This window comes from Loxodonta africana, chromosome 6 (genome assembly GCF_030014295.1).
Source record: "Loxodonta africana isolate mLoxAfr1 chromosome 6, mLoxAfr1.hap2, whole genome shotgun sequence".
NCBI classification, from domain to species: domain Eukaryota; kingdom Metazoa; phylum Chordata; class Mammalia; order Proboscidea; family Elephantidae; genus Loxodonta; species Loxodonta africana.
Genome location: NC_087347.1, coordinates 35,081,149 through 35,091,688, shown reverse-complemented (window position 1 = coordinate 35,091,688; position 10,540 = coordinate 35,081,149). Strand labels below are relative to the sequence as shown.

The 10,540-nt window shown below is 37.6% G+C and overlaps 1 protein-coding gene across 1 annotated transcript in view; it reads right to left on the bottom strand.

Moving 5' to 3' along the window:
• Window positions 1-9,709: 9,709 nt before the first annotated feature.
• Window positions 9,710-10,540, bottom strand: part of ERBB4 (erb-b2 receptor tyrosine kinase 4) — a 1,250,799-nt gene continuing 1,249,968 nt past the window's right edge. Inside the window, exon 28 of the mRNA XM_064286721.1 lies at window positions 9,710-10,513. Within this exon, the coding sequence (XP_064142791.1) occupies window positions 10,068-10,513 (446 nt within the window). The 3' untranslated portion in view covers window positions 9,710-10,067. The remainder of the gene's footprint in view (window positions 10,514-10,540) is intronic.

The window sequence follows — 10,540 nt, the reverse complement described above, 5'->3', positions numbered from 1 at the left end:
ACAGAAAACTATGTAAGTCAGAAGATGTGGCTTTGAGGGTGAGTTATGTCCACTTAGTAATGTTTGCATGACTCTAGATTTGCCATTTTAGTCTTATTTTCTTCATCTGGGTGACCAGGATGATTCAAGTAATTGGTGTTGTTAGGTGCTATAGAATCAGTCCTGACTTAAAGTGATCCTATGAACGACAGAATGAAATACTGCCCAGTCCTGCACCATCCTCACAATCATTGCTATGTTTGAGCCCATTGTTGCAGCTACTGTATCAGTCTACCTCGTTGATGGTGTTCCTCTTTTTTGCTGACTCTCTACCAAGCATGATGTCCTTCCCCAAGGACTGCTCCCTCTTGATAACATGTCCAAAGTGCATGAGACAAAGTCTCGCCATCCTCACTTCTAAGAAGCATTCTGGCTGTTCTTCCAAGATAGCTTTGTTTTTTCTTCTGACAGTCCATGATATAGTCAACATTCTTCACCAACACCATAATTCAAAGGGATCAATTCTTCTCCAGTCTTCCTTATTCACTGTCCAACTTTTGCATACATATAAGGCAATTGAAAATTCAAATAATAGCTATTGCAAAAGAATGTAGAGAGCCAAATGAACCGTCTTATGCAGCATAAGGTTTGCATTGTAAGCCAATTGCTGTCGAGTTGATTCTGACTCATGACAAGATCCTATGTGTCAGAGTAGAATTGTGCTCCGTGGGGTTTACAGTGGTTGGGCTTCTGAGGCAGGCCTTTCTTCTTCTTCTTCTGAGACACCTCTGGGTGGATTCAAGTCTTCGAACTTTTGATTAGCAGTCGAGGGTGCTATGTAATCAGTAGGTATTACAACCTCTATGAACTAACATGGTCTATGAACTAACACGATGCCACTGAAAAATACAACTGCACCTTAAGCATTAGGAACATAGCTTATTCTCCCTCTTTCACAGTCTATCAGTGGCTTAAAATGTACTGTGCTTTGACATAACTCACCCTGAAAATTAGCAATGGCAATGACCTCATATGAACATTTCAAGGCATCCACAGGACAGCAGGTGTGCAGAAAGGCAAGTGTACATGTCCATGCAAAAAGGAAGTGGTATGATAAACTTGATTGCTAAAATCCAACAACCCAACAAATTTAACAGAACTTATTCCAGTATATTATGTTGAAAATACAATTGCTGTCCATGACTCAGTTGATATCATATGTAATCAAGCAATCAAACTAATTTGAAAGAGTTCATAGACTCTCTAATGAGAAATTATTAGAATCTTAAAATTCTTGCACTTTGGTAGCATGAAAGAGTAATAACGAATATTCAAAATGTATAGAAAAGTTATGAGTCAGAATCGAATCGACGGCAGTGGGTTTTTTTTTTATAGAAAAGTTGGAATAAGAAATTGTTGACAGTGGATCTTGTTCATATCACTGGTGTCTCTAAAATTACTCTCACACCTTTTCTTGAGCTTTGATTGACCATGTATGATCCCATTCCTCTTCCTGCACTTTAAGAGAGTAAGTGGTTAACATGAGATAATCTTTATAATAAAAGATTTCTTAGGAACCATTTTTGTAAACAATCATGAGGACATAAACAAAAAAAATCATAAAAACATTAAAGTTATTTGGATCTAACCCCAAAATCCATTGCCACTGAGTCAATTTCAACTCATAGCAACCCTATAGGACAGAGTAGAACTGTCCCATAGGTTTTCCAATGCTGCAAATCTTTACAGAAGCAGCCCGCCACATCTTTCTCCCATGGAACAGCTAGTAGGTTTGAACTGCTGACCTTTCAGTTAGTGGCTAAGAGCTTTAACCACTAAGCCACCAGGGCACCTCATTGTTTGGATACAACCTATGAAATATATATAAACCAAAACCAAACCTGTTGCCACTGAGTCTATTCCGACTCATAGCAACCGTATAGGACCAAATAGAACTGTTCCATAGGGTTTCCAAAGAGCAGTTGGTGGACCTGAACTGCTGACTTTCCAATTAGCAGCCAAGCTCTCTTAACCACTGAGCTACCAGGGTCATATGGAAACCCTGGTGGTGTAGTGGTTAAGAGCTATGGCTGCTAATCAAAAGGTTGGCAGTTCGAATCCACCAGGTGCTTCTTGGAAACTGTATGGGCCAGTTCTACTCTGTCCTATAGGGTCACTATGAGCCAGAATCGACTTGAAGGCAATGGGTTTGGTTTTTGTACATATATGTGTATGTATATATATACATATTATATATAATTCCCAAAGAAACGAATCAATGAAAGTTAATTAAGCATAGTCTGCACAGATGAGCAAATCTGCCCATCTCAGACATGAGTGATAGATGGAAATAGACAAAGGGAATATATCACATTCCAAACAACCAAAGGGTTCCCTTGAGCTTGAGGAATAATTAATGAGATTCACGAATATGGACAAAAATAAGCCTATCTTCAGATTAATAATTTTAGAACAAATTTTCCTCTTCCCCAACTGTTTTTTCTCATGACAAATTTCAGACACAGGCGAACATTTGTTTCATATTTTATTGAATTTCATTTATATTAAATTAAAAATATATTTCTGACAGATTCATGTAACAAAAAGGCAGAACAGTTTTCAAATTGTTCAGCTGGGGTGATCAGTACGGAATGAGACAAAGCAGGTCGCATTCTACAATTGCCTTATACAAGTACAATTCTGTCCCAGGAGCCAAAAGAGGATCCTTGAGAACTAACTGAAAAAGAATTACACAGATTTAAAATACTGTTTCTCCCTCATTCTCAAATAACAACAGAAATTGGGGGAAGGAGAGGAGAGTGAGGGGAAGGGTAGGAGGACAAGAAAAGAAGAATAAGGGGAATTATACTAAAAATATATGTAACATTAAAAAAGTTAGTATGTGTTAAGTGCATGATCCTTCATAGATAAAATAGAAAAAAAAAAACTAAAATAACATTACACCACACACAATTGGCATATCCTATTGTGTAAGCGAGTGCAGAGGTTGAACACGTCACAGTAGTGCCGAACACAGAATCACAAGTAATGTCAAAATGGTAACTCCCAAGCAAAAAGAAACAATCACGAGCCAATTACTTATATACAAATCAACCCTAAAGACAATTATCTTCCAAATAAAGATGTCCACAAAAGAAAATCAAAACAACAGTATCCTTATTTACAAATGCAACTAGCCATGTCTTTAACAAGCTATAAAAATACTATTCACATTTTCAAACATACAGTAGTATTTTTATTTCAAAAAGGCAGCTAACTTTGAACACTGGAATTTAAATGAAACATTGATGGCTTACCAGCAAGAGAGTTTTGCACCCCTGTCCTTTGAAGATACTTCACAAGAGCCAGGGCTTGTTTCTGTTTACCAGTTGAGAACATGAGGAAATGAATCCATATGTATATAATACCTTAAGCCTCTGTCTTTTCAGCAGGGTGTCTCCCTATAACATCTGAACTGGTCTTCGTAAACTACTTTCCTATGTGTATGAGATGAGTATTTGAGAGAACGTTTAATATGACTGACTGTCTGTGTGTGCGTTTGTACTGTCTTGCAGGTTGATCTCATTTTCATTTGCTCTTGTTATAATGGAGCTCAAGAAAGAGACGAACGATGTGAAAATGCAGTTTCAACAGGCAGCAATATAAGCCTCTAGTGCTTGCGACATGAGATGTAGACACACCAGCCAGTGAGATGTGCATTCAAAGTTAGCTGCCCTCACACAGCTGCTCAGTTTAATAATCGACCCATTTAATAGCAGTACCAGTTTATGCTACATGTTTCAAAGTACCTTACTTTAAAAGAACAGCTTACATATCTACATTTAGAAAATAACTTTTGTGGGTAATTACTGTAGTGATTCCCAAAGGGTTCTTGGAGTGCTATGGTTGTAGTCCCCTCATTCCCCCCTCCCAGCCCCTGAGAGATCCAGAAATATACAGGAAAATGGTTCTCACAGTAAGGGAAAAGGTACAACCCCTTCATTAACTGAAAAAATCTGGAAATGATGCTCGAAAACCAAGTTTATGTCAGTGTATAGGAGGTACGATTTGTTTTCCTTCAAAAGGACTACAGGCCTGGGGGACACATCTACACATTATGGATAAAAATAGCAGTAAAGGCAAAGTGGTTTGGACAAGTTAAACTATTGCCTACAGGTATGAAACTTTGTTTTCCTATATTTGTATATCTGTACAAATACAACCACTTTTCGTGACATGAGAAAAACTCATGAGAGCATTAAAAGAAAAATGTCCTTAAAAGAGCAAGAGTGGAGAAAGATTGACATCCTATTAAACGACATGGATTTTCATTACAGCAAAACTACGTTTATTTCACATTTGTTAGATGGATGAGTGATCCAAAAAAGGAATCACTGATGGTTCTCAAGGCTGAACAGCCTTTGCCTTTATAAGACTCTTCATTTTGGGAAAAAATAAAATAAAATTACAGAAGCTGTAAAATATTTGATATTAGAAACAAAACAAGATGAAAAAAGTAAGGTAATTTTCTGGCAATACTAACTTCTCTGTTGTAGGTATAGTCTTCATGGAAAGATTAAATCTAAGGCCTACCAAGGGTTATGTGCACAAATGTGAGGTTCAAGATTCACTGCAGGGGTGGCTCATCTCAAGTCCCTACAGAGAAGAACTTAGTAAGAGAATCTATCTTTACGGAAAAACATAACTTAAATATCATGAAGAATTCTCTGTGCAGTTATTTATTTGAGAAATAATTTAGGCAATGTCCACATTGCTAAGTCATTTTATGGAAAACTCAGACATTTGAGGAGAAAGGTTATTTCACAAAGTAGGATATGAAACCTCAGAGATCCACTATGGCTTAAGGAGAGGTACAGCTTCCAGAGGGCCACCTTGAACTCAGGTGGCAGAAATATGAAGAGAACAGGGATAGTTGTACCAATAAGAAAAGGGAGAAGCGTGTTATTTTTCTCTAAGGTTCAGAGAGAAATGAACTTTTCTGATTCCTAACAAGATAATCATTTACTGGCAAAGCCGACACTCAAGGAGTGTTTTGCAAGGGAAGCATGTGAATACCCCCATAAAATTGGGGCTTAGAGCCTTTTGAGCTCGTGACTAGAGAAACATTTTCTTCTGCCCAAAATATCACCTGGCCGAGATGAGGTGAGGCAGAGGTCTGAGAAAGTGACATGTCCTACATTTTGGCACCTCTACGAAATCAGTGTGACTTGAGCAGAGTGTCTGAAATTTCTACAGTATTAGAGTGACTTTCCTTTTAATGAAAAGAAGAAAGCAGCTGGTGTTAAAAGACACTTACCCATAAAATCCCAAGGGTTCCTGGCGTGACACAACATATACAACAGGCTTCATGTTTGTAACTGTGGAGAGACCTAGGCTTGCGAAAGCAGCTCTGAGATCAGAAAAATTGTAATAATTCTACCCAGAATTAAAAAAGCTGGCCCCAGTGTAATATCAGTAATATTAAGGTCTCCACTGATCCTGACCATTTAAAATCAAGCCTGATCCACATACGTCTAACATCATTGATTCTTCAGCCAATGCTAGCCAGGAGACACCAGTTTACATTTTTGTATCAGCATGGGTATGTACAAGGCTGCCCTTCAAAGTGATCCACACCGAAGTTCACATACACAAAGAGAGGGACAGCAGGATTCCCTGACCATAGCAGAAACAGAAGTTAATGAGTCTGGCTTTTTAATAACTAGAAGTGTGTACACTTGGATATCTCATTTGCCCCATTACAACTCATCAGTCTATTAAGCGGAGTCCAAGATAATAGGAACACAGCAGTTTGAAGTGCTTGGTTTAGCATTTATTTATCAGAATGTTGTTTACCAATTCCCTGTTTTTGTTTTAGGAGGTGGAAGAGGATCATGGAAAAAGAAATGAGATGTCACAAATTAAATGTATTTTGTTTGCTTACTAAATGGCACCACTCATTTGTTTGTCTCTGCATAATACAACATTGACATTTCCTGTGCTCTACTTTGAAGACCTCTTACTTGAAGTCATAGGTAACATAACAGACTGTTAAACTCTACGAAGTGGTGTTTACAAACAAATTAAAAAAAAAATCTCTTTACATTAATGCATTTTAAAGATTATAAAGGAAAAGAGAATGAGAAAAAAAAAATAATTGAAATACTTAAAATCAAGTTTTCAAAAGTGGAACCAGCTCATTGCATGCCTTTTTAAAGCTAAACCTAACAGAGAACAATTTTAAATGGCAAACTTATTTTTTTTGACTATGCAAAAACCCATCCTACTTTTTTATACCCTGCATTTTATTTTGTTACATTATATTTTGTTGTTAGCATTCTATTTCGATTTACTTAACAATATTAAAATCACTTAACGTCTGATAACTTAACTAGATCTACTTCTTACAGCATTATCATGGTTCTGCCCAGTTATGAACATGCTTTCATGATCACCTTCCCTATTGCCTTATGAACTACATATACTAGTTAAATAATCAACAATTACAAATGGATGAATAATTCAAGTTTCAAAATAAAGGTTAGATAGCTCTAGAAAAACTTGTATTTACATCTTTCCCTGTCTGGCTTAAACTTTTTTTTTTTCTTTTCACTTTTGACACTTCAAGAAGCAGGTTGATAGCCCCTCGAATTTCATCTAGCAGCCGAACATCAGGGTCCCTTTGTGCATTTCTCCTCAGCATTGGAAATGTGCACATACTTCATGCCATGTCTTTCCTTTAGAAGGTATTACTACACACACTAAAACACTCAGAAGGACACTGTTTCTTCTCTCAAGTTTCAGAAGCTCAATCATTCTTCCTCATCTGCTAAGAAAGAATTTCTTGTTTTTATTTTGTATATTTTTTGATATAGTTTGAGTTTAGCATAGCTTTTCCTGCTATTTTCAAGACTGTTACTGGAAAAGAAACTGTCGTTCTAACCTGTGCCGTCAAAATTATCTGGGGACGCAAGAAATGTTCAGTAGTCCAAACACCTCTTTGCGATACATGATGCTTTCTGGTTTTGGGTCTAACCTGGTTTGAGGGCATCTCTTCTCAACCATCTGAGAACTACTTCTCCAACAATCAGTTAACTATACAGCTTTTCCAGGCCAAAAAAGTGGGTTCCCCAAGATGGAACAATTTTAGTACATCAAAGATGTTTAACTGCCCGTGTGAATTTACTTATGTGAATTGCTCACTACAGATTAGTAAGTAAGCACAATAAATCTGTGCTCACTTGCTTACTGGGTCATCTGCCACTGTCAGGGATTATACATTTGAAAAGAGTCTTTGATTCTGTAGGAAGGTGCTGTGGGGTTAGGAGAGAGACAGATGCCAGGCATACCTAGAAGCAGAAAATCTTCGATGTGGTGAAAAAATGTGAAAGTGTTCACTACAGACGATCTGGTAAGCAAGGTAAGCACCGTGTTTAGCTTGCCTATTGGGTAATCTGCCCCTAGGGAGAGCTCTGAGTTGTTAGGCTTGACTCATGGCTTAGGAAGAGACCTCTCCTAACCCTTCCAAGGTTCTTGATTGAAGACCATCATCTCCTTTTGATTTAATGGTGAAGTTAGATGCCACATAGGCCAGTTAGCCAGTGTTGCAATATTCTAGACTAGTTTGTGTTTGGATAAAAACATTGAAACTACTCTGTCAACTTCAGTAACTTGAAGAATGTTTAATTCATGTCCCAAATGAGTTCACAGGAGATCTCTTGCCAAAGAACTGATTTTATGAGAGCTACTCACAAAATACTCCCTGCAATCTGATTCCAGGAACTCATGGAGGAATTCAAATACCATTCCAAATAAATCTCCTAGACTGTAAAATTTGGAAGTCAGGGATGATACTGTATTTGTCTGGGAGTTCCCGAGATCATGCAATCCTTTGAGTAGACTCTAAATAAATATTGGTTGAATAAACAAGGGAGATGAATGAATGGATTTACTTTTTTAAAATAGGCAGAAGCTTAGCGTTTATTCCTTGATTTTTTTTTTTCCTTTAAATTCTCTCTGCTTGATCAATGGAAATTTTTAATCTATTTGTTTTCTTTTAGGCTATAGACTCTAATTTGATCCCAATACTTTAACATTAGAAATATTTTTTAAAAATCCAAACGACGTGGGGCAGAATTACCTAGAAAAGAGAGACTTATACCTAATTTTCCTGATTACTGACATGAGGCTCCCTTTTTCTGCAGACTCATCCCTGCCATTGGTGCCCATCACTTAATTTTATCTCTGTAGGTATTATTTTATAATGATACATAATAAAGTTGGTCTCGAACCAGGATGGTATATTTGAAAAAAGTGAATTATACAAAGCATCAAAAGATTAGTATGTTGAATTTTAAAATAATTGCATGAGAGGTTTCTTCATGTTTATTTACAAATTTAGACCCAAGGATCTATCTATGAGCTGTGAATATTTGTATTTCTCTTTTTATTGTACCAATTTATGTGCAAAGGGTTATCTTCTTAATAGAAACAGAGTCCTCATACCACAAATCCCGTGGAATCCAATCCAATTCTTACTTGCATCCTTCATGTGGAATACACAAACTGGACAACTTTCCTTGAGTAGCAAATGTGATATCACATGTAGATAATGCGCTGGCCCTTTCCTCACAATCCCTGGATACTGTTCGAAAGTCCTAATTTGCTTGGTTTGGCATTTCGCAGTCTTTCTTTATTATAGCTCTTTTTGAAAATGTACTTAAATTAGTTAATTTGCTGGTAGTTTCCATATTGCTTCATTCAAAATCCAAAAGGGAGTTCAGAAAGAGAACAAATAAAATTATAGTCTAAGTGCAAACTACATTTCTGAGTATCTGCCAGGTAGACATACCCAATCCAGTGTGTTCCTTCTGGCTCAATGGATTCCCCACTGGACCACCTGAAAGTGTCAGTAGTTTCAATGAACCACACAGAGCTGTCTCTTAGCTTCCCTTCAACTCTTAAGATTACGAACTGCCTATCAAATATGATCATTTATAAAAGAGGAAAAAATGATGAAGAGTGAAAACAATTGGGGTGGGGTACATATTCAATAGTGTAAAGGATGAAAGCTAGATTTGATGTCGCATTTGACTAATATCTTGGCCTCCCCTTCTAATTTTAAAGACTGCATGTTTATAATATTGGCTTTTTCATCATATTACAGTGTTTTTAATTTAAATCTGTCAAATTATACCAACATATAAGAAGCTTTGATATTAAAACCTTTGTGACTAGAAATTAAAGGCAAAAATATGGGAGAAACTAATATAAATGGACAGGCCAAAGCAAAAAAAAAAAAAAAAAAAAAAATTCTCCCAAACTTAGTTACTGGTAAGTAATTCCTTTGATGGAGAGTCAAAAAATATGAAAGGTGGGTTGGCCATTCTTACTTGCCAGGGTAGAAACTGTTGGAGAAGGAAATTGGATTCTCAATGTCAGTTGCTATCTTATATGACAGAAAAGGTTATCTTTTTGTTCTAACGGAAACTTTATAATGATTTCCAGGGATGCTGAATATGTAACATTAGTTCTTGTGGATAGGAGCAGAAACCATGGCCTTAAAAAAAAGAAAAGAAAGAAAGAAAAGAAAAAAAAAAAAGAAAGAAAACTAGTTGGACAGCAGGTTAAAAAAAAACAACCATTGCTGTCAAGTCGATTCTGACTCATAGTGACCCTATAGGATAGAGTAGAACTGCCCCATAGGGTTTCCAAGGAGCGGCTGGTGGATTCAAGATGCCAACCTTTTGGTTAGCAGCTGAGCATTTAACCACTACACAACCGGGGCTCCTTGACAGCAGATAGTGTTGCCTTAAATTTGCTGGTCCTTCCATAGCTGTAGCATCCTCCTGACAAACCCATGCAGTGAATGAAGAAGCAGTGTGATTCCTCTTGTCTTTCTCTTCCAGTCTTTCCTTCTAAAGTTCAAGTTAGATAAGCACATAACAACCATTGCATCTTTATATCTTCCATTGGGAAGTGTCAAAACTACTGGCCTTGGAAGTAGAAGGAAGACCACAAGAGAAAGGCAGGGGGTAGGGAAATTGGAGTGGCATGTCTCTCCTCCTTAATTAAAACCACTGCTGGGCTTACACCACAGTGTTTCGGTGTCTGTAGGGTGGGGGAGGCAGCACAGTGCCTGGCTTCAGAGAGAACTCAGAGAGGTATTCAGGATTCTCTGCCACAATAGGCCGGATTCGTCCATTCTGTTTATAAAAATATTTTGTGCTGTACTCCTGCAGGTAGTCTGGGTGCTGAAGGGTGCTCCGAGGTGGCAGGCTGTGGTTCCAGTAGTCAGGGTTGTCGAAAGCTTTCTTGGCCTTCTCTGGCACCGACAGTATGTTGTTCTTCAGATATTCGGCATTCCCCAGGGCGTTGGCAAAGGTGTTGAGGTACAGTGGCTCGTTCACGTACTCATCCTCCGCCTTGGGTGGACCACTGGAAGCACTGTGGTATTCAGGATTATCCAAAGCTTGAAGGTCACCATTTTTCCTCCGAGAAACAAAAGGATTCTCCTCCACAGGGTTCAAGTATTCTGAAGGAATACAAAAATAACGTTTAA